The sequence below is a fragment of the Aegilops tauschii genome, chromosome 6, assembly GCF_002575655.3.
Source record: "Aegilops tauschii subsp. strangulata cultivar AL8/78 chromosome 6, Aet v6.0, whole genome shotgun sequence".
NCBI classification, from domain to species: domain Eukaryota; kingdom Viridiplantae; phylum Streptophyta; class Magnoliopsida; order Poales; family Poaceae; genus Aegilops; species Aegilops tauschii.
The window spans coordinates 367,465,460-367,489,889 of NC_053040.3; the positions used below are offsets into that span (position 1 = coordinate 367,465,460).

At 43.8% G+C, this 24,430-nt stretch overlaps 1 protein-coding gene and 1 long non-coding RNA gene across 2 annotated transcripts; one reads left to right on the forward strand and one right to left on the reverse strand.

The window, feature by feature from the left end:
• Positions 1–9,176: 9,176 nt before the first annotated feature.
• LOC141025794 (uncharacterized) lies at positions 9,177–15,540 on the reverse strand. Its single transcript, XR_012187918.1, has 2 exons — positions 15,059–15,540; positions 9,177–9,742 (listed from the first exon to the last, which is right to left on the reverse strand). It is a non-coding gene; the product is annotated as an uncharacterized lncRNA (long non-coding RNA).
• Positions 15,541–16,513: 973 nt separating this feature from the next.
• On the forward strand, positions 16,514–24,047 carry LOC109740732 (MADS-box transcription factor 6). Its single transcript, XM_020299782.4, has 8 exons — positions 16,514–17,070; positions 19,777–19,855; positions 21,004–21,065; positions 21,172–21,271; positions 22,874–22,915; positions 23,251–23,292; positions 23,414–23,583; positions 23,663–24,047. The coding sequence occupies exons 1-8, from the start codon at positions 16,889–16,891 to the stop codon at positions 23,763–23,765; spliced, it is 780 nt and encodes a 259-aa protein (XP_020155371.1). The 5' UTR covers positions 16,514–16,888; the 3' UTR covers positions 23,766–24,047.
• Positions 24,048–24,430: the final 383 nt, after the last annotated feature.

The window sequence follows — 24,430 nt, forward strand, 5'->3', positions numbered from 1 at the left end:
AAGACCTCCTTGGGGGCAGTATCACTAGGCTGGCTCCCGAGGAGCGGAGATATCTATGCGAGGGGCTCCTCGCGAGGTTCGCGTGACGTGAGCCATGACGACCAAGGCCTGGCGGGCGCCAGCGGGCGCAGTGTACCAGTTTCCTCTTTGGTGCTAAGGAGGCAAGCACAGGAGAGGAGTCCCGAGGCATCAGGCAAAGGTTTCCATATCGGTGCAACAAGATCAAGACCGCCATGATAGCAGGACGGAGGTCATCGCGGAGCCCACACCAGCGTCACCACCAGAGCCTTTGGCAAGCAAAGACTACTTTTGTCAGGATAGCTTGTACTAGTTGTCCCCCTTCAAACTTGGTAGTTGTGGGATCCCTTCCCGCCTTAATATTTGGGGAAGAGGACCAAGGCCACTATAAATAGGACCTAGCCACTACCGTAGCAGGGCACGGATCATTCAGGTCATCCTCACACCCACCATCTCATCGAGCTCAAGAACACCTCTCCTCTTGAGGCTGTTCATCCACTGTACTAGTTCATCCTCAGCCCCCTGAGGCAATCCACCACACACTGGAGTAGGGTATTACACCGCGAGGTGGCCCGAACCAGTATAAACCCATGTGTCCCTTGTTCTTTGGGTTCATCGAGCTAGGCCCTGCAATCGTTGAGCAAGCGCGCTGGGGAGAGAGTGTTCTTCGTGCGCACCCTAGAGTTCGAACCTCTCAAGGGTCTGTGGAACCCGTGATCCGACAGCAAGATCTTTGTTGCCAAGAATGGAACCTTTCTAGAGAAGGATTTTCTCTCGAAAGAAGTGAGTGGGAAGAAAGTAGAACTTGATGAGGTAATTGTACCTTCTCTCAGTTTGGAAAGTAGCACATCAGATAAATCCGTTCCCGTGATGCCTACACCAACTAGAGAGGAAGCTAATGATGATGATCATGAAACTTCAGATCAAGTTACTACTAAACCTCGTAGGTCAACCAAAGTACGATCCGCACCAGAGTGGTACGGTAATCCTGTTCTGGAAGTCATGTTACTAGACCAAGGCGAACCTACAAACTATGAAGAAGCTATGATGAGCCATGAAATCTGAGATAGGATCCAAATATGAGAACAAAGTATGGACTTTCACTACTAGGGAAAACCTTATACACAGAACTTTAGCAGTAGCGCTAGTTAAAAAATGGCGCTACTGCTAAATAGCAGTAGCGCATGCAGGATAAACGCGTTGTAGACACAAACGTAGTAGCAGCGCGTCTACTTTTAAAAGTGCTACTACTAAAATTCTCACTACTAAGCGATAGGCTACATATAGTAGTAGCGGTCTTCTAGAAAAAGCGCTACCGCTAAGTTTATTTTAGCAGCGCGTTTACTGTGAAACGCGCTGCTGCTAATGTAAAGAAAATTGAATGAAAAACAAATAGAAAAGTAAATGAAAATGAAAGAAATAAAAAAAGGAGAAAGGAAAAAAAATAAAATGTAAAGAAAAATAAATGAAAAAGGGAAAAAGGAGAAAGGAATAGCAGTAGCATCTGTTCATCAGAGGTGCTATAGATAACGTAGCAGTAGCGCTTGTTTAGACCCCCGCTATAGAAAGATAAAAGGGAATAAGAAAAGAAAAGGAAAATACATAGCTATAGCAGTAGCGCGTTTACTGAAAAGCGCTATAGCTAACATAGCTATAGCGCTTTTACGGAAACGCGCTACCGCTAAGTTTGACTTAACGCAAAAGCGGTTTCCCCCGGCCACCACTTCTCCCCCAAATCTCTCGCCCCACTTCACCGCCGTCTCCCCAATTCGCCGTCGCCCTACTTCGCCGCCGTCTCCTGCCGACGTCAACGCCCCCGGAGCTACATGAGCCGCACGCCATCGACTTGTGCTACAAACTAGGACATATCGAGTGCCCGCGATTTGCCGCACTAGGAAGGAGTCAACGTTCCTGCAAAGCATAGGCCTTTTTTATGTCATTATTCATTTTATTAGGTCTAGAATTAATTGACTAGATTTAATCGTAGGAAACATGGCTAGCAAAGATGAAGGACAGAGTTCTGGTGACTGCGACAACGTCTACCTGGCGGCAGAAGAATTTTTGAGGGAAGCCGACGATCAAGAGTTGATGTTGCTGGGTCCACCTGTCACTTTGGAGATTGAGACCTACATCGAGACCGGCGCTGAGACTGAGACCGGCGCTGAGACTGAGACCAGCATCGAGACCGGCGCTCAGCCTGAGACCGGTGCCCAGACTAGTGGAGCCGGTATAGAACCGAAAGTAAAGAGGCAACGGCTTCCTAACAAGATCAGGACTACTATACAAGCCGGCATCGAGACCGGCGCTCAGACTGAGACCGGCGCCAAGTCTGTCTCTTTCTGTTTCTCAACTATATATGTTGCATATCATCGACTCATGTGACAATGCAGGTGCATAGATCATCGATCGCGAAGAAGTGCTATGCTAGGAGTATATATACGACAAGTGGCCGGAGTGTCAGGCCCAGGTGTACCGGTTTCCGGTTTTCGAGCGACAGGCAGTAGTTAGTTTAGGTTCACGCTAATGCGAGAGAGGGATACGAACTCATGTACTGCATAGTTCCGCTCTCACTCAAAGTGATAGCTCTTCTCGCGTATATCATTGTTTAGATGGATGACGATGTAGTTGCAAGTAATCGAGACTTGTATCGCTATTTTCGAGATGATGACGAGAGGCCACTTTGTGTTGGATGATGATTATGATGATGACATGATTTGATGAGACTATTTGTATGTATATGCTATGATTACATTTGTATGTGTATGATATGCTAAAGATTATTGTATAAAGCCTATTCAAATACAAAACAAATATGCAGAAAAAAATAGAAACTAATAAAACTAGCAGTAGCGAGGGGAACAAAGTTAGCAGTAGCGCTGCCTTACCAGTAGTGCATCCTACAAAAAAGCGCTGCAGATATTAGCAGTAGCGCTCTGCACTAAAGCGCGCTACTGCTAGCCATGTATAGCAGTAGCGTGGGACGACAGGCGCCACTGCTACACGTTAGCTGTAGCGCCTTATCAGTAGCGCGACGTCCCGCGCTACTGATAGGCAAAATACCCGCGCTACTGCTAGGGTTTTCCCTAGTAGTGTTTGGTGGACTTGCCCGATGATCGGCAAGCCATTGAGAATAAATGCATCTTCAGGAAGAAGACAGATGCTGATGGTAATGTCACCATCTACAAAGCTCGACTTGTTGCGAAAGGTTTTCGACAAGTTCAAGGAGTTGACTATGATGAGACCTTCTCACCCGTAGCGATGCTTAAGTCGGTCCGAATCATCTTAGCAATTGTCATATTTTATAATTACGAAATCTGCCAAATGGATGTCAAAACTTCATTCCTTAATGGATTTCTTAAAGAAGAGTTGTATATGATGCAACCCGAAGGTTTTGTCGATCCTAAAGGTGCTAACAAAGTGTGCAAACTCCAGCGATCCATCTATGGACTGGTGCAAGCATCTCAGAGTTGGAATATACACTTTGATGAGGTGATCAAAGCATATGGTTTTATACAAACTTATGGTGAAGCCTGTATTTACAAGAAAGTGAGTGGGAGCTCTGTAGCATTTCTGATATTATATGTGGATGACATATTGTTGATCGGGAATGATATAGAATTTCTGGATAGCATAAAAAGATACTTGAATAAGAATTTTTCAATGAAAGACCTCGGTGAAGCTGCTTATATATTGGGCATCAAGATCTATAGAGACAGATCAAGACGCTTGATAGGACTTTCACAAAGCACATACCTTGATAAAAATTTGAACAAGTTCAAATAGGATCAGTCAAAGAAAGGGTTCTTGCCTGTGTTACAAGGTGTGAAGTTGAGTAAGACTGAAAACCCGACTACGGCAGAATATATAGAGAGAATGAAAGTCATTCCCTATGCCTCGGTCATAGGTTCTATAAAGTACGCCATGCTATGTACCAAATCTATTGTGTGCCTTGCCATAAGTTTGGCAAGGGGTTACAATAGTGATCCAGGAGTAGATCACTGGACAGCGGGCAAAATTATCCTTAGGTACCTAAAGAGTTTGTCGTAAAGAGTTATGTTGATGCAAGCTTTGACACCAATCTGGAGGACTCTGAGTCTCGATCTGGATATATATTGAAAGTGGGAGCAATTAGCTAGAGTAGCTCCATGCAGAGCATTGTAGACATAGAAATTTGCAAAATACATACGGATCTAAATGTGACAGCCCCGTTGACTAAACCCCTCTCACAGGAAAAACATGATCACACCTTAGTACTCTTTGGTTGTTAATCACATGGCGATGTGAACTAGATTATTGACTCTAGCAAACTCTTTGGGTGTTGGTCACATGGCGATGTGAACTATGGGTGTTAAAGCACATGGTGATGTGAACTAGATTATTGACTCTAGTGCAAGTGGGAGACTGATGGAAATATGCCCATAGGCAATAATAAAATGGTTATTATTATATTCCTAAATCATGATAAAGGTTTATTATTCATGCTAGAATTGTATTGATCGGAAACTTAAATACATGTGTGAATACATAAACAAATAATGTGTCACTGGTAAGCCCCTACTAGACTAGCTCGTTGACCAAAGATGGTTAAGGCTTCCTAACCATAGACATGCCTTGTCATTTGATAACGGGAGCACATCATTAGGAGAATGATGTGATGGACAAGACCCATCTGTTAGCTTAGCATAATGATCGTTCAATTTATTATTATTGCTTTCTGCATGTCAAACACTTATTCCTTCGACTATGAGATTATGCAACTCCCGGATACCGGAGGAATACCTTCTGTGCTATCAAACATCACAACATAACTGGCTGATCATAAAGATGCTCTACAGGTATCTAGGAAGGTGTTTGTTGAGTTGGCATAGATCGAGATTAGGATTTGTCACTCCGAGTATCGGCGAGGTATCTCCGGGCCCTCTTGGTAATACACATCATAAGCTTGCAAGCAAATGACTAAGGAGTTAGTCACGAGGTGATGTATTACGGAATGAGTAAAGAGACTTGCCGGTAACGAGATTGAACTAGGTATGAAGATACCGATGATCGAATCTCGGGCAAGTAACATACCGATGGACAAAGGGAATTACGTATGTTGTCATAACGGTTCAACCGATAAAGATCTTCGTAGAATATGTAGGAGCCAATATGGGCATCCAGGTTCCGCTACTGGTTATTGGCCGGAGAGGTGTCTCGGTCATGTCTACATAGTTCTCGAACCCGTAGGGTCCACACGCATAACGTTCGTTGACGATATAGTGTTATATGAGTTATATGTTTTGGTGACCGGATGTTGTTCGGAGTCCCAGATGAGATCACAGACATGACGAGGAGTCTCGAAGTGGTCGAGAGGTAAAGATTGATATATAGGACGGTGGTATTTGAACACCGGAAGTGTTTCGGGGCATACCGGGAAGGAATCGGGGCACCCCCTGGCAAGATATGGGCCTTATGGGCGAAAGGAGGGGACATACCAGCCCTCAAGGGGGCTGGTGCGCCCCCTCCCTTGTTTGGCCAGCCCTAGGGAAGGAAAATGGGGATGGCTAGCCCCTCCTGCCTTTCCCTCTCATGGGAAAAAAGGAAAGGGGGAGCGCCACCCTCCCCTGCCTTTCCCCGCACTCCAAATAAGGAAAGGGGAGGGCGCGGCTTGGGAGGGACCCCAAGTAGGATTCCTCCTACTTGGTCGCCTCTTTTGGCAGCTCCTCCCTCCCTCCCACCTGTATATATGTGGGAGGGGGGCGCCTAGCACACAACAGACAATTGCCTAGCCGTGTGTGGCGCCCCACTCCACCGTTTACACCCCCGGTCATATTTTCATAGTGCTTAGGCGAAGCTCTGCGGAGATCACTTCACCATCACCGTGACCAGGCCGTCATGCTGTCGGAACTCATCTACTACCTCGCCGTCTTGCTGGATCAAGAAGGCGGAGGATGTCACTGAGCTAAACGTGTGCAGAACACGGAGGTGTCGTACGTTAGGTACTTGATCGATTGGAGCGCGAAGAAGTTCGACTATATCAACCGTCTTGTTAAACGCTTCCGCTTACGGTCTATGAGGGTACATAGACACACTCTTCCCCTCTCGTTTCTATGCATCTCCATGGATAGATCTTGCATGTGCGTAGAAAATTTTTGTTTTCCAGGCAACGTTTCCCAACAATCTCAGCAAAAAGGGGCCGTTGGGGCTTGCCTGGGCACCGTATCACCGAGTGGGCCACTCGGCAAATGACAAACTCAGCAAATAATTGAGTCGACATGTCTCACCATGGGCTTTCATGTTTGTCGAGTGCCTATCGCAAGTACTCGGCAAAGTTTTTGCAACGTGGCACTCACCGTCTCCGTCCAGCCCGTCAAGTCTCTCTTCTTTCCCGGATTCACGTTTTAGCACTCGGCAAAGACTTTACCGAGTCCCTGTGTTCTGGTTCTCGGCAAAGGAAGCTTTGCCGGCAATGCTCATCTATATATTTCCATTCAACATATTAAAGGCACTATTGGTACAATTTAGTGACTCTTGAGTGTTTTGGAGATTGTTGGGAAAGAATTTGAGGGACTAATGTGTTTGCTAGTGCACACAAAGTAAAATGGTCCCTGGAGTTATTGAGAAGTTTGCTAAAACTTCTGCGAAGATAATTTGCGCTGCATAGAACATGGCTGAGCTTAATTTCAGCATTATCCTTTCGAGGAGATTGCATGTGCGAGATGACCCCTAAAAATTGTTGTGTTGACGCAATTGGTCTGATGGCTGTTCGAGGAACAATAGACTACAACGAAGAAAAATGAAGACGACATGAAGATGTAGTTATTTTTCATAGTTTCATTTTATTCATTGAGTCATTGGGAAACCGTACTATTAATGGGGGTCCAAGTTATTCGGGAGTTAGATCTATATTGATGCTTAACTAGGAACCTATCCCTGAGTGAAGTTGAGAGAAATATCATCATGCGTTGTATTTTTACTCGTATGCCAGAGACAACGTTTGAGTGGTAGGATAAATATCCAACTTTCGCCAATGACATCGATCAATTTTCCCTTAAGTTAAAAAGGGCGTCCACTCAAAGGCATGTTTAAACCCCCATGGTAAATAATCAAAAACTAAGAGGATCTTGCCCACGGAAGGCCCACTAAGGGCTTGCGTGGAGATATCCCATTTACGACCCAGGTTCATAAGACACACTAGGACGTGTGTGAATTCAGGCCATTACCGCATGTGGGTCATTGGCATGATTACACCCCATTGGTTCTTATAGCCCATATATGGCCGATGGTGTCTTTCGGCCCATTAAAGTCCCGTGGTCCTTCTCGGGCAATTTACAACCATTGGTGTCTTTTGTACCATTACTAGCTCGTGGTGTCTCTAGGACATTTTTTGGTATATGCTATGTTTTGGCTTGTTAATGGCCCCTGGTGGTTCTCGGCTAACTTAGGCCTTGGGACATTTCTGGAACATGATGTCTTTCGACCCGTTAACGACCCGTCATCTCTTTGCGCCCATTAAAAGACATGCGTTGTCTTTAGGCCCATAACGCCATGTCATGTCTTTCAGACTATTTTCGGTCGTGATGTCTTTTGCCCCCTTAACGACCCATCATGTGTTTGGGTCCAATTATAGCCCGTAGTGCTTTTGGCTCATCTGCGGCCCACAACATCTTTCAGCCCATTCGTGGCCTCATGGGCTTTCAGTTTTTTTAGCCCATGGTTATTTCAGCACGTTAACAACTAATTGTACGTTTTGTCCATTGCGGACCACGGAAAGCAACATATAGTAATTAACAATAAAGATGCACTTCACAATAGGAAATTACACAGATTACATCCATCATGTATCAAAGTTTGCTACAATGCAAATAAATGCAACAACAAAATATGTCCACATAATTGAGTCCATATCAACACGGCTTAAGAAACATTAACCTTGTCGCAAAGCTGCTGCAGAAACAGCGAAGCAAGATGATGAGATTCCCCTTGTTTGACGCTTATATCCTCTAGCTCTAGCTAGCTAGCTTTAATGTGTGCATTCGATCCACGATCTTCCTTAGAGATTCAACTTCGAGTCAGAGCAGAGCTGAACCATAGCTTTCCGATTGGAGTTGAGAATGAATAAGTCGAATTGATTCATGCGCCGACTTCAGTGAGCTTGTGTGGTATGGCAAATATCTCGAACACTACATTGAGACATGACTTTGGGGTTGTCTCACTATGTTGAAAAAGTTTTCACTTAGTTGTATTACCTGTAATAGATAAAACACCCTAGCATGCGTCTCCTCCTCTGTTGCTCTTGCCCTCTCTTCTCGTCCAAGGGGAACGAAAATGGGGAGATGCCCCTTATCCCCATGGCTAATATGAATAGAAACAATACCAAAAATGGAGCTCTTATATAGGGGATATCGGGCCATTCCCGTGGTTTTTTGTATTTTAATCAGGGTTTTATGAGCAGCAGTTGACCATAGAGATAGAGACCCACTTCTTGGAGATGTCGTGACGAGCTATTTCTTGGAGATGCCATGAGGCCCTTGTTTAAAGGAGATGCATGGAGTATCAAGCATGAGACATTTGCTTTCCTGCATCTCATTATTCCAAAAGGTAACAACGTAGCCATGAAAATTAGACTTTTTTCTCCTAGCAAAGTTTCAATCTGTGCTTCATGATATGCATATATTATGATGTTTGTGAACTTTGTCTTACATATATGGCTTTCAGTCTTAGACTTTGTCATATATATGAAGGAACCGGCATAAATGGATAAGCATTTCATAATGTCGGTTCCTTCAATATGGATAGGACCACCTAAAACGATCGCATGTGGTTGTGAATAAAACCATTTGTTGATACTATAGGTGTTTATTTTCACACCATGTTTCTTATCGGGTAGGATTCTTGCGACGTATCGTGTGCTAATATACATTGATGTACATAACTATACATCAATTTGAATTAATATATATTACATTACCATCACAATCATGAATGTGTGTGCGTACTTCTCCGACATTTCAAATGATAATTTTGAGAAGTGAGATTGTCTATGTCTTGTTCGATTTGGTCCTCAAATCTCAGTCATACGTAATCATAGTTGGACCAACATTGACCATTTGTAAGATGGAAACAGATAAATCAATTGAGACCTTAATTAGACAGCCAAAGGACAACAGTAGAAGATATCTAAATTAGAAAGTACTAGTAGTATCTAAGAGCATATGCACAACTTTGTGTTGTGCTAAAAGTACATATACCTTTTTTTTAACCGGGCCTTAACCCCTTTCCATTATAAGCATAACGGAAATACATAGTTCAGTAACCAAAGACCCAAAAGCCACACTCAACATAAGGAAGCTAGAAAGGGGTAAGGCGAGTTCAAGGCACCACTGGGAAACCCACCATGAGTACTCGTCATCGAGCAGCTCATTGCGGGGCGAAAACCCAGTGACACCTGTGATCACGCAAACCTCTAGGACCTAAACAAAAGGTAGTCTCCAAAAGGAACCCAAAACAGTATAATACCACCATGCCCACAGGCTCACAGACGAGCAAACAGAGCACTCGCGCAGGAGTGAGGTAGCCTATCCTGACAGAAGAAAGCTCGAAGCCTCGAATTGATGGAGGGGGGGGGGTCAGTTCGTCGCTGATTTGGTTGGAGCCGTGCAGATTCTCATCACCGTCGAAGCACTGGACCTGAGCATCTTGGATCCGCGCTCCATGGCCTCCCGATCATCACCAGCCCTCAAACCTGCCCAGTACGTCAAAAAACCACAAGCAGCATACACCACATTAAAAGGGATTTTGAGATCTTTGTGTTCAAAAGTAGCCTGGTTACGACTGTTGCAGATTGCCCAACAAACTGCTGCCAAACCAGAGGTGTAAAATTTAGCTCCATCAGGAAGGAAATTGTAAAACCAGGAGAAGTACTGCCAGATGTTGTTCGGACAGAGAGACGTGCCCAACACACACCCGACCGTCCTCCAGACCACCCGAGCAAGAGGGCGGGTAAAGAAAAGGTGTTGTGAAGTTTCCACATTATTGCAAAACGAGCATTTACGATCGCCTGCCCAGTTACGCCTTCTCATGACATCTCTAGTCAGAACCGCGTCTTGGAACACTTGCCAAAGAAATATTTGGATTTTGAGGGGGATTATTGCTTTCCAGATCCATCTATAATCACATCCAGCCAGGGATCTTTCCAAATAGTCGTAGACCGATTTGGTCGAGAATTTACCTTTTTTACCCAAAGACAAGCTAATCTGATTAGCCTCATCAGATAAATGCCAGGAATTAACCACCACAACCAGATTGTTCCACTGATCCGTGAGGGGAGGATGAAGATTTCTTCTAAAAAGGTCATTACCCTCAAAGTTTTTAAATTCAGCAACAGTAATTTCCTGATAATTACAAATGTTGAATAAGGCCGGAAATTTATCACGCAAAGGAGCAGCACCTCTAAATGGATCATTCCAAATTCTGGCTACATTCCCAGAGTTTAAGATCACTTCCCTGCCTGCCAAATATTTTTCCTTTACTTTCATAATAGCTCTCCAGATGGGGGAATCCCCGAATTTACTTTTCACCGAGGGGACCGTATCATTTCTGAAATACTTAGCACGAATTATCTCCTGCCAAAGGCCTTGCTGGGTTTCCAGTTTCCACCACCACTTGCTGAGGAGACTGATATTCTGTCTATGTAGATCTTTAACTCCCAGCCCCCCTTTGTTTTTGGATCTACATATTCTAGACCACTTGACCAAGTGATATCTTTTCCGACCATCAGTCTCTTGCCAAAAGAACTTTTTTCTATGCTTATCTAATTTTTCAATAACCTTCTTAGATAGCATAAACATAGACATGTAGTAGAATATGATGCTAGTAAGGGAAGAATTGAGTAAGGTCAGTCTTCCCCCTGAAGATGCTGCATTTCCAATCCATGATTCACAGCGTTTGAGGAATTTATCATCCACAAAGTTCCAATCTAACGCACGGAGAGTGGAATAACTCACAGGAACCCCTAAGTATTTCATAGGAAAGTGGCCAATTTGGCAATTGAAGAGCTCAGAGTAAAAGGTAAGTATGCCATCATCCCCCCCTATGTATAAGATTTCACTCTTTAGGAAATTTATTTTAAGCCCCGACATGAGCTCAAATATATAAAGCAAGAGTTTCAAATTAACCGCAGCTTCTTTGTCATGCTCAAAGCAAATGACAGTATCGTCTGCATATTGGAGGATAGCCACACCCCCATTGATCAGGTCCGGGGCCAGGCCTGTCAGCATTTTCTCTTTCTGAGCATTAAGGATCATTTTAGATAGGGCTTCTACAGCCATATTGAACAAAAAAGGCGAGTGCGGGTCCCCTTGTCGCACTCCTTTGCAGCTCTGGAAATAGGGGCCATTTTCATTATTCAACTTAATGTTAATGGTCCCATTCCTAAGGATTTTGTGGATCCAGCCACACCACACAGGGCCAAACCCTCTGCTTTTATGGCACTCAAGAAGGAAATCCCAATTGATTTTATCGTAGGCTTTTTCGAAATCGAGTTTCAGCACCAGGCCAATTTTTTTCTTTCGTTGCGTATGGTGAAGAATTTCATGAAGGGTCAAAATACCATCCATAATGTTCCTATGTTTTATAAAGGCATTTTGATGCTTGCTGATGAGGATATCAGCAAAAATGGTCGCTCTGTTGTCCAAACCTTTGGTGATAAGTTTGTATGGACACCGCAGGGGGCAGATTGGTCTATATTGCTGGATTTTTTTGACTCCATTCACTTTCGGGATAAGAGTTATCACCCCATAGTTCAAACGAGCCACATCTAAAGTGTTGTTATGAAAAGCATCAAACAATTGCATAATATCTTGTTTCACAAATTCCCAGCAGTGTTTATAAAACTCCGCTGGTATGCTATCCGGGCCAGGGGCTCGGTTGCTCTTCATGTCGAAAAGTGCTTTTTTCACTTCTTCCTCAATGAATTTACTAGTGAGCAAAATATTATCGTCCTCAGTTAGTTTCTCACTTTCAGCCCACATATTAGGAGATAGGTGAAAGAGGTTTCCTCTAGCAGGGCCAAATAGTTCCTTATAGTAGGAAGTAGCATGAGCTAAAAGGTTGGTGGTCCCCTCAATCACAACTTCCCCGTCTGTGAGGGATTGAATCGTGTTCTTCCTCTTCTTACCATTCGCCACCCTATGATAAAAGGTTGTATTAAGATCACCTTTTAAAAGCCATCGCTCATTTGATTGTTCTAGCCAATATAACTCCTCATTAAAAAGGATATCACTGAGCTCTGTTTGTAAGCCTGTTTTCCTCTCATATAAATCAGGGTCGAGCGGTCCTTCTTCTTCTTTACGTTCGATCCCTTCCAATTCCAATTTGATTTCTTTTTTTCTTTTCTTAGCATGACCAAAGACATTGGAACCCCACCCTTTAAAGTACTTTTTGAGCCGTTTCAGTTTGATATAAAGAATATCAATAGGATCATCAGCTCGGACTGGTTGTTCCCAGATCCTCTTGGCAGTGGGGTAGAAATTTTCGTCTCGCAGCCAACTAAGTTCAAATCTGAACTCATGTTGGTGGGGCATATTTTTTTTATCCACTCCCGAGGACAAGAGAAGTGGATTGTGGTCGGAAACATCCCTAACCAACTTACGAACGGTAACCAAAGGAAACAAGTCCTCCCAGTCAAAACTCATCAAAACTCTATCAAGTTTCTCAAGGGTAGGGTGTTTTTGATTATTAGTCCACGTGTATTTGCCTCCTCCCATGTAAATCTCCCGAAGGTTTAACGAACCTATAATGGAATTGAATTTATCCATATAAGGGGATCGATTCAAGGTTTTGTTTTTGTCACAATTCTTTCTAAGGATATTAAAATCACCACCCACTATGTACGGAACTTGCGTGCGAGCACACATTGAGGCTAGTTCTACAAGGAAATCATCTTTACTGTCGTCGTGGGCTGCTCCATAAACTGTAATGAGAGCCCAGACACTCTTGAGGTTAATATCATACAGGTTGGCTTGCAAGCAAAATCTACCAGGGATCCAAGATATAACTTCTAAGGTCTCTCTCTTAACACCACAAAGAATCCCCCCTGCCTTGCCAATTGATGGAATCCAATTCCAATCAAATCGAGCTGCAGGGTCTATTTTCCTAATACTTTTGGGAGGGAAATTCTTTTTCTTAGTCTCTTGAAGGCAAAGGAAATCTAGGGAATGATCTTTAATCATGTCGGAGAAACAGGTACTCATTCCACTTTTACCTGCTCCCCTACAATTCCAAAATATACCATTCATTTAACCACATTAGGTTTTCTCCCCCGTTTGGCATTCCTACCAGGAGGCAAGGTAGGGCTGCCATTGTTTTTCTCAGGATCTTTCTTTCCTTTTTGACTCCTAGTTACAGGTCTAGATATGACAATATTACTCTTTCTTTCTTTTTTCTTTCTAGACCGAACTATAGTAAAAGGTTCCTCATCCACCTCATTTTTCTCACTCCATCTCATGTCCAAGGGGGTCTGATCTCCTTTTCCATTAGTCAATAACAGGATATTATTATTATCATTTTTATTATCTACCTTGTCACCCAAGGAGTCCCTATTTCTGGTTCTTTCCCGTTCTCTTAAAATGTCAATATTAGCAAAATCAGAATCTGGGATATCAACACCCATCTTAACAGCTCTAAGAATGAGGACAGGATCTGATAAGGCATCAAAAGAGTTATGTTTCAAATTATTACCTTCCATGTTCCTCTTTTTTGCCGCAGCTGCAGCCTTGTCCTCCACACGCTCTAGCTTACTCTGCACATTCCTCAAACTGAAGTGCAAATTCTCCTCAGTGACTAAAGGGGGGGTGGGGATCACCTCAACATTCATCTCAGGGGACTCCACCCTGTAATCACTGATCACTTTCAGCGCTGAATCATGGTGCCCCACCACCTCCACAACCTATGGCAAGGATTTAACCACATCGGAATAGGTTTTCACTCTTTCTTTATACTCAGGATTAGGTCTCATCAGGACCTGTTGGAAAGATGTACTTACTTTTTCTTTCACTCCCTGCTCATGCTCATATTTCATAGTTTCAATAAGTGTAGTATGGAGAGAGTCATCAGACTCTATACTCTCCTGTGATTCCTGAATCGGGCCGGGAACTTCTCGTTGGGGAATGGGGAGAGATTTCCCTCCAAGCCCAGTTGAAGTGCTGCCCCTCTGAGCTCCAGGATTCACATCTTGCTTAGTTTTTTTATGGTTCCCTTCATCAGAGTTAGGAGGCACCCTTATCTCATTTTTTCCACGATTAGGATCCCTGATCAGCACCTGCTCCACCTCATAAGCAAAATCATAGAAATGCCCTCCCAAAACTGACTCCGCTATCCCAGGTATAGCGTCAACATTTCTGCACCCTAATTTCACACGCACAGAAGCAGGGCGATGTAAGGTTGCAGTATCAATTTCCAGTGGAACCCCCACCAGTGAAGCCACAAATGCTATGTTTCTTTCACTTCTTTTATCCAGTGGGACATTGATCACCCTCACCCATGCAACTTCCATGATTCCTTTCGATCCCACAGCTGAAGACCACTGAGTGGCATGTATAACAGCCCCACTCGTTTTCAGAGTAACATTTCCCACATAGAAGATTTGCGCAACAGCTCGAGGGTTAGGAAATCGAACTACAAACACCCCAGGACCAATGGCATGGGCTGAACAGCGCCATCCTGTAGCAAGGTAGTCGGATAAATCCAACTCCATCTGCCTGGTCGACGTCTCACCCTCAACAAATGGTAACAACAATATTATTGGACCTCTCCTTAAGCTGACTAGCCGTGCAGGAATCATGAATGTAGTAAAATCCCTGCCCCTTAGACTGAAAAGCACACATTGGGGCAATACACTCCCAAGGAATGAATGACGTGCAAACAGAAGCCAGATGCCCTAATTTGTTACACCGCTCACAGAAAACTTGAGGGCATCAAGCAGGAGGATGTTCATTCGATTTGCATATGGGGCAGGGGATAGGGTTTTTGGTAGGAGGCACCTGAGTGATGTTCTTCTTACCATGCGGGCGGCGAATCGGGGACGAAGTCTGGCCGCTTCATGTGTCCTCCGACGCCATCACCGAGCGCTGCTTCTCCACCCAGACACCACCATCTTGAGGTTCATGGCGCCTGGTAGCCGCAGCCGCATCCCAGCACGAGGTGTCCGCCGTAGCAGAGCTGGGATTGGACGAGGCAGAGATGGTGCGGTCGCCGTCGCCCTCGCTCCGCTTCCAGGAGTACTTGCTCTTGTCGTCGCCACGGCCGTTGCCGCGACCGCCGTTCCTCCCCGCACCGCGACCCATGCCGCGCCTCGCACGGCCCGCATCCGCGCCTTGACGCCGCTCCCCCCTAATACCCGCGCCCCGCATCAGCCGCCATGGGGGGCGAGGCAGCTACCTCCGCAAAGGATCGAGGATCTCCACCCACCTTGCCTCTCCACCACCCCCACTCCTCTCCAGATCTCGATCTAGGGTTTTTTTCCGCCGTCCAGAAGTGGGCGAGGGCGGAGTCTAGGTCAAGTAGGGGGCGGGGCGGATGATTTATACCCTCACCGCGAGCCCGTGGCCGAGAATGGATGTTTGGATGTGCACCCACGTGTCGCCCATCCACCATGGATGGGTGGGGGCGCGAGGTCGTGCCCGTGCCGCACCGCACCCGGTCCTCCGTGTACCGCCCCTCGTTGTTTCCGTGTACCGCGCCTGGTCGCCTCGCATCCTCCACCGTATCTCCCGCCGACGAGCCCGCCGCCGGCAGACGATCTCGAACCTTCGCGAAGTAGCAGGGAAACGAGATCATGTCTCCAATGTCGATGGACTCGCCCTCGCGGAGATATCGCGCGTCCACGATGATACCGCGCTCGTCTAAGAGAACGAGTCGCAGTGCCCCTCGACGAAGTACGACCTCCCCGTCGACGAACCGGAGAGCGCCCGTCATCAGGTCGGCGGCGAAGGAGACTCGCCATCGCACGTCTCGGTCGCTCGTCATCGTCGACCAATCTGCCTCCTAGTACATATACCTTTGGACCGCAACTCTTTTGAGCTTAGGATTGTGCAACATAAGGTGGTTAGGTTAATTATCTCAGGTTAACAAAACTTCTTGCAGCCAACCAGGAACTAGGTAGCATTAGAGAACTTGGTTTCTGGAGGAGTACGCGAGGCACAAGTACTAGCTAGCTAGCACCAAACGAACCGCTTATAGGGTTTATACTAGATGAAACAGATCATCGCCCCATGGCTTAAGCCGGGAAGTTCCTGCCTCTTTATTTTTGGGGCATCCTCCACCGGCCGAGGAGGTGGTCCAAATGGACCAGTAGGTGGCGACATACATGGTTCGGGTTAAGTCTAGGAGGGGCGGCGTAGGATGGCGCGGCTCCGCTCCCCCTCCCTGGTGTATGCGCACATGCACCCATCGCCCCTGCAGAGCGACGTGTGTATTTGTGGCGTGGGGGGCGCAGCATTGGATCGCCCTCATTCCGGCCCGTGCTTCCAGTTAGGGTAAACCCGTGGTAACTGCCCCGCCCCGCCCCAAAGTTACCCTCCTTTAAAGTCGAGAGAGAGAGGGCGCGCGACAGGGATGTGTCAAGCGAGATCGACGCAAGAAACCAGCACCGAGCTACAGTAACAGTACCCACCATTGCTCCCCTTTTTCCCCTTGCCTCCGCTAATATCCCGCGCCCCCTTCCCGGCTCATTATATGCTCGCTGGGGCACCATCGCTCCCCATCCCAAGCCCTATGCGCTAGTAGGTTGCGCATCAGAACCGCCGCAGGAGGAAGAGCGCAGAGCTAGCTTGCTGATCGGTAGAGCTTTGCTTGCTTGCTTGCTTGGAAGGAGGAGGAGGAGGAGGAGATCATGGGGAGGGGAAGGGTCGAGCTGAAGCGCATCGAGAACAAGATCAATCGGCAGGTCACCTTCTCCAAGCGCCGCAACGGCCTGCTCAAGAAGGCCTACGAGCTCTCCGTGCTCTGCGACGCCGAGGTGGCGCTCATCATCTTCTCCAGCCGCGGCAAGCTCTACGAGTTCGGCAGCGCCGGGTACACACATACATAAAATCAACGCGCTCCCCTCCCTTGCATCATCGGCTGATTAGTCTTGCTGCATGCAGATCTGCTGTTCACCTTGCACAATTTTCTTCTTTTCTGATGCTTTCCTTTGCCGCTGTTTCGTGGTTTTTGGTAGCACGTAGCCGAGCTACGCTTTGTAGTAGTAGTTCCTGCGCTTTGGCTACGCAAAGCTATTTTATTCCTGCTACGCATGCTACTATAGGGGCATGGCGGTGTTCTTATAACCCGGAGGGGTGGATCCGTAACTAGCATGAGGCATCTTTTCCGCAGATCTACGAACCCTACACCCTTTACCTCTTTCTTCCAGCTTCTCCGGAGCGGCCATCCTCCGTGCTGGTGTGTGTCAGAGAACACCTTAGTTAATTGCTCAGCTAGTAGAGAGCTGGGATTGTTTTTGTGTGGAGCAATAGAGAAGTCGGGGGGCTGCGAGGGGAAAGGGGAGGCATGCTCTTTCCATTTTGATCCGGGGTATTAAAATACTGCAGTATAAACGTTCGATTTGGTACTTGTTTTGCCCTGGGCTTGAGGCAGCGCCAGCCGATCTGGCCCGATCTGAGTATACATGTGTCATGAGTTGGTTGCTTGTTCTTCACCCTTCTGCGCATCATCTTTCCATCCGATTTCATGCCATGTTTCTCACCAAGGAAATTTTTGTTTTGTTTTGATTTGATTTTATGTTTTTTTATGAGATTCTTGCAGGATGATTTTTTGTCTAAAGAGAGATTTAGATTTTGCCTATAGGGAGAATCTTTAAATCAACATTTTCAGTGCTGAAATCGAGATCCTTCCCCTTTTCCCTTTTTCTTGTTCAATCTCCTTTCGTTGTCTCCTTTTCTTGTCTTGGTTCATTTTCTCTAAGGTTCTCTTCATGTATCCACAGTCTGGCTCTGTGAAGTTCAAGCAAAAGTAACTTCACCTTATTTCCTCCTTCCCATAATTGATCTTATTCTCAAGCACGCATCAGTTTCCTCTTATAGTAGTGTGGTCAAAAGATGTCGGGAGACAGTGCATTTTGCTTTTCTTCTTGTTCCTTTCCTCATTTTATGCTGATGAGTGCTGCCGTAGTACAATTATTAATCTGTCTTTGCAGTTTACTGCTCCTGGAAATTGCTTGCTCTCCCATGTTATTTCTGTGTTGCAATTTTCTTTTACTAATGTGGCAGATCTAGTTTCTGTTTGCCTGTTCTTTATGTACCAAAGCAGTTTCTTTATTACCAAAAAAGCAGTTTATTTTCCCATGTTATATCTCCGTTGGGGCAGGAATGATGTCTGGCACTAATATTTTCATTTGCGTATTTGTATTGTGTACGCGTGGTAGCAAATCGTATACTGAGCATCTTATTTTTATCTAGTGCCTGCTAATTAATCCATACTAAGTTTTCTGAGATGGTGGTAATCGTCCAAACTAGATGTAGGACTACGGTCAAGTGTAACTAGTATTTGATTTGTTTTTTGCTTCTTAGTTCCGGTGGTTCTTAGTTAGGAGCATTCACCTTTGGATCTTTCCTTTTGTTACATCACACTTTCTGTTCTTTTTTTTGTATGGCTGCTATGTCTTGCTCCCTCCGTCCCATCATATAAGAGCGTTTTTGACACTAATGTAGTTTTAAAAATGTTCTTATATTTTGGGACAGAGGGAGTAGTGCACAACGGTTCTTTGGGAAGTATGCAGGTATACTAGTATTCCTCAATATTGTTTGAAATATTACAAACATGTGCGCTCTCAAGAAAGTGAGCACATATCTGTCTATTGCATCATAAGATGAAGCTACTTTCACCAAGCATTTGAGCTTTACTCATGGCACTCATCTAAGAGATAGGCCTAAAGGCAAAAGTCCCAGTAGATCTGGCATGCACGTGTGTTAACTGATATTTAGGATGTCGTTGAGTATCTATCCCCGTAGATCTTTCACTCCACTTCTTTCTTCATTTTGTTAATGTGTTCTAGTTCATTATCATGTGCTTAGACCATCAAATTTAGGGTACCTTGTCCCTAAAAAAATTAGGGTGGCTTCATTTCTAGCGCTCTGTGTTAACTGATATTTTCCCTCCTTTCTTACAAAATATGGTATCTTAATGTGTGTGCAGCCAATCTACAATAAATATTTTTTGTAATAAGAGCAGCACTAAACATTTACGAAATCCAAGTTTACTATTTGTCAGGTTAACCGTGTTGTTTTAAGAAAACATTTATTTTCTCACGTGACACAGTTCAAAGATTTATTTGATTTTCCATAGTAAAAATGAATTTTCTGTCATATGACCGAAGATCGTGAATAAGTCTTCTAATCTGTATGTAGAACGGTTTCTCATTTTGGAGTATCGGCCCATCCTAGAGGAATTTTGTGCCACATGTGGGGAAATGCCATATGCGAGCAGACTCACTAAATAACACATTTACTACTATTTTTTTAATAAAATATATATACAATGTCTTCTTACAAACCATATAAAAACTGACTACACATGCATTGTTATTGAGCCATATCTTAACTTCTTATGCGGAAACACTACTGTAATTAATATTAGCTAATTACCTATCGAAATCAAGATGCTCTATACTCTACCCATATATTTTATTTCCCCAGTATATCTTTTTGTGAGATTTATCAAAGTATCAATGTTTGAAATTCCATAGAGCTAGAAATTTATTTGTAAATTAAATTTCTTGCGCAGCACAACAAAAACATTGGAAAGATACCAACACTGCTGCTATAATGCTCAAGATTCCAATGGCGCACTATCTGAAACTCAGGTATATATATCTATCAATTGGTCGTTGTACCACCACATGATTTTCATATATCCAGACTATTTTCAAACTTTTATTTAAATACAGTAATACTAGGTCATATATATCAGATATCCAAGTCTTAGATAGTTGGTATTTAAAATCAAAGAGAAATACTAATATTCCTTAGTTTATGTCACTCGATAATATAAGGGGAATTTTCTTTTAGACCACCAGGGCTGAGGCGTTGGACATTACTTATTTGGTCATGTCGTGTAACTATTTTCTACACATAACATATATGACACGTGCCAAAAAAATCCATCCTTTTACGCATTCATGCTAGCACCAAACGAAGTGAGAAACGCAGTAAAACAAATAACAGACTGTCATATTTATGTGGTGACATAAGAAATGTCGAGTTATGGTCGTCCCTTATCTTGAAGAAATGATGCATAATAAGTTTCTTGTAAAACTGAAGTTGTTTAATTGTGGAGTTTAATCCATGTACTGGAAACATCAGTCATATTTTAAAATTTTCACTATGCAGTCCACCATCCATCGGACTCTCAATTAATTTCAGAATCCAAACCCAACATAACACCAACATATGTACATATGTATATATATACCAAGGAACAAATGTCAGTGGTTCAGTACGTACTTAAAAAACGTGCTTAAATGAAGTTCTGGTAAACTAATTTTGACCTCTAAAGAATATACAAGAATTGAAACTTTAGAGAATGTATAGCCTTACCATATCTCTGTTACTTTGTCCTTTTGTTCTATCATTTTCCCCCCATGACATGTCTCGAAAAATAGGGCTGACATATTTGAACCTTAATACCATTGGATTGTTATGCTTATCAATCATGCATGTTTTAACCTCCAGGATTAATTTCATTAGTACGTAGAAGACTTTTGTAATAAGTGTACACGGACCTTTTTTCTCACTGAAAACTCTTGGATTCATTATTTGCCACTCATATATTATGTAGTGTCAATGCCACGTTAGTCCAGTAAGGCACATAGATTTATTTGTGTATAGTACATGTTAAACAAACTTAAGAGGTTCGACAAACATAATCTTGTGATGCATTATTTCATGTAGCTAAAACCTTTTAAGTATTCTGGTTATCTAACTAATTTGGCTGTATATTTCTGCTCTGAAGAGCTGGTACCAGGAAATGTCAAAGCTAAAGGCAAAATTCGAAGCTTTGCAGCGAACTCAGAGGTCCACTTCTAGGCTCTAGCTACATGTCTCATTCACAGAATGTAGATTCAAATTAAGTGACTAAGATATTTGGATTACATACTCTCCGTGTGCTTATTTTGAGCAGACACTTGCTTGGGGAGGACCTTGGACCGCTCAGCGTGAAAGAACTGCAGCAGCTGGAGAAACAGCTAGAATGTTCTCTGTCACTGGCCAGACAGCGAAAGGTTCAAATATATTCAACTCACATATATTCATTCATGTGTTATATGCACCAACTGGCTTGACAATTAATGAAGTCAATGTTGGATTCATTAATGGCACTGGGATCACAATTGAGGAGTACCGTACCTGAAATATATATGGAATATGCATGGGTACAGAATGACTACCTTATGTTAGTGAAAGTTAAAACCTAATATAACCGATAAGTGCTTGATCTAAATTTTTCAGACAGCTACATTACCCTCTTAGAGTTGCTCTCATTTTCATCTATTCATTGGGATGTAAAGATTGTACGTTTTGTCGGAAAAAAACAGTTCTAGTAATCTACACCGTACCAAATTCACTTGCGGCTTCTGGCGGTATTATTCAGTGGCTCTAAACAAGGTAACAAATTAGTAGCAGATCCTGTCCTGCTGTTTTCTTTTAGAAATAGGGAACGTCCACATTGCCCCTGAGGTTTGGAGGCTGTACAGAACATCCAAAGCTTAAAATAGTCTATCTTAGAGCAAATACAGCATGTTAGTGGCGAAACCACCCTGCAAAACGTCTAGCGGTGCTCGGTTTACAAACATTAAACCTCAAGGGATGATATGGTCCTTTTCAATTGAAAGAGGTAACATATTTGCCATATATTTCATGATTACTCCCTCTGTGAACTAATATAAGATCGTTTAGATCACTAAAACTAATATATTAGTTTATAGATGGAGTACTATTCACTTGTATGAATCACATTTTAGAGTAGGAATTCATGCCAAGGAAACCAGCTTTACATACATTTTTAAAAAAATATTCAATTTGTAGCCACCTTAGAAATAGTTATTTCTAAGTCAGCTGTGTTGCACATCTCTCGCAAAAAAAAAAACAAGAAGCTAGGTTGCACATCATTGAGTCAACGATTCTGCAATGCACAAAAAAGATTGTGATATTTTAGGTATTAGAAATGTGCAACTACCTTTTGAACTTCTCTATTATAAGTTGCACATTATTCCTAAAATTTCCAACAACCCAATTAATTGTTACATAAAGAAGGGACATTCAAGATTGTCTACTAAGAAATGACTACGTGTTAGTCGCTTGAGAAATAGGCATGCCCAAATACTTCAAAATCTTCCAAAACAAATCATGGATATTATTATACATGACTGGTATAAATTTCCAACCTGGAAGCAAGACCCAAGAAAAGGAACTTGTGCCGTTTGGTGCAAATGCGCACCATTGCAAGATTGGCTGCATTATTTTTGCATATTTGCCTAACCGAATGTCCAATAGTTTATGCATGAAATTTTCATATACTCTGGTACATGGGAATACATCATTCTGAGCACATAATGTTCATATGCACATATCTCTATATCAAAATCCATTTAAATTTCACAACTGTATTGTTTTATGATCTGTCCAAATGGATTTAAAAGATAAGGAATATTACAAGTAGATATATATGCATAACTTCAGAAACTGAAGACATCTTTATTGCTTTAATTAGCTTACTGGCCGATGAAAAATAGTTACTCCCGTCAAAATGAAGTATGGAAAATGGTTATTCTTAGCTTTGTTCATGTAACTACCAATTTAATACTCACCAAGTTATCGGTTCGCAGACACAACTTATGATGGAGCAGGTGGAGGAACTTCGCAGGAAGGTATGTAACATAGCAGCATGGGCGAGCCTTGCCTGTGGATGTGTGTGTGCGTGTGTGTGCTAGTTATCTACTGCTTCGCTTCTACTACGAATGACTTGCACTGCCGTAAGTTTGTCAATGTACCTAGCTATCTAGGGACGTATTGCGAAAAGGACATTTGGCAGACCCTTTTACCGCATTGTATGGGTCAGCAGCTTGCACGTTCATCCTCTTGTATATATCGTTTGTTGCACCCGAGAATCAGTTGATTTTTTTATACACATACAGTTCACCGTATGTACTTTTTTTTGGAACGAAGACGCCAAAGGCTCACCGTATGTACTTGCCACATGCAGGAGCGTCAGCTGGGAGACATCAACAGGCAACTCAAGCACAAGGTTAATAAATAGTTCACACATATTATTATTCGTACTTGTACTGCACACACACAACACTAAGAACTTCATTCGCATTTCTATGCCTTTTTAACTGTTGCTTTGCTTCTTGCCGAGTCTGCAGCTCGACGCTGAAGGCAGCAACAGCAACAACTACAGGGCCATGCAGCAAATCACCTGGGCTGCCGGCACCGTCGTGGATGAAGGCGCCGCCGCATATCACATGCAGCAGCAGCAGCAGCAGCACCCTAATCATTCCGCTGCTATGGACTGTGAACCCACTCTGCAAATTGGGTACCTACGATCGAGCACCTTGCATACACCTGTTCCATCTTCCGTGCATGCAACTGAACTGATATTATATGTGCCGCAGGTACCCTCATCAGTTCGCGGCTCCTGATCAGGCAGCCAATAATATTCCACGGAGCAGCGGCCCCGGAGGGGAGAACAACTTCATGCTCGGGTGGGTTCTTTGAGCTAGCGAGCTGCTGGTTAGCTTGTCTACCCATCAGCCAAGAAACCAAATAAAATGCGTGTGCTGCTCCTGCATGCTCTACACGAGAAGTAGCCTGCGTGGCGCGTGCCTCTTTCTTTATTTTTACTCGTTATTTGTGTGTGTAAGAAGTAAGAACCAAGAACTACTCCTATATTTTGAGTATTTGAACTACTACATGGGTCTTGTAAAACACTTGCAAGTTCCAAGCCGTCCATGCATGCATGCCAAGTTATCTAGTAAAACTATAATTTGTGGACAATTATTGCTCATGCGTGTTTCATCATTTGTTTGAACTAAGAGCATCTACAGCCGGACGCCTCAAACCATCCCTCATATGCCCGCGGACACGCCCGGTCAAGTGACCGAACAGGAAAGAGAAGGAAAAACGTGACTCAACCAGACCCCTCATATCATCCCTATACGTCTGTGCTGTCTGGGAACCCTCATATCCATCTCAAATATGGGAAGTATATGAGGGCTCGCGGACGCGACCCCACCCTGAACCACATTTTCTCTTTATTTATTTATTCTTTTATTTCTCTCTTTTCATCTCCACCAATCACGTTCAAGTGACCGGACTTATGGAAAAGAAAATAAGGATTATGGCTGCACGGATGGACAAATAGTGGCTCAAAACGGACACGC

Excerpts from the sequence above, each read along its gene's own strand:
- LOC109740732 (XM_020299782.4), top strand. The coding sequence starts at position 16,889 with ATGGGGAGGGGAAGGGTCGAGCTGAAGCGCATCGAGAACAAGATCAAT. Across the intron at positions 17,071-19,776 it reads TACGAGTTCGGCAGCGCCGG|CACAACAAAAACATTGGAAA; the intron begins GTACACACATAC and ends TTTCTTGCGCAG. Across the intron at positions 23,584-23,662 it reads GAACCCACTCTGCAAATTGG|GTACCCTCATCAGTTCGCGG; the intron begins GTACCTACGATC and ends TATGTGCCGCAG.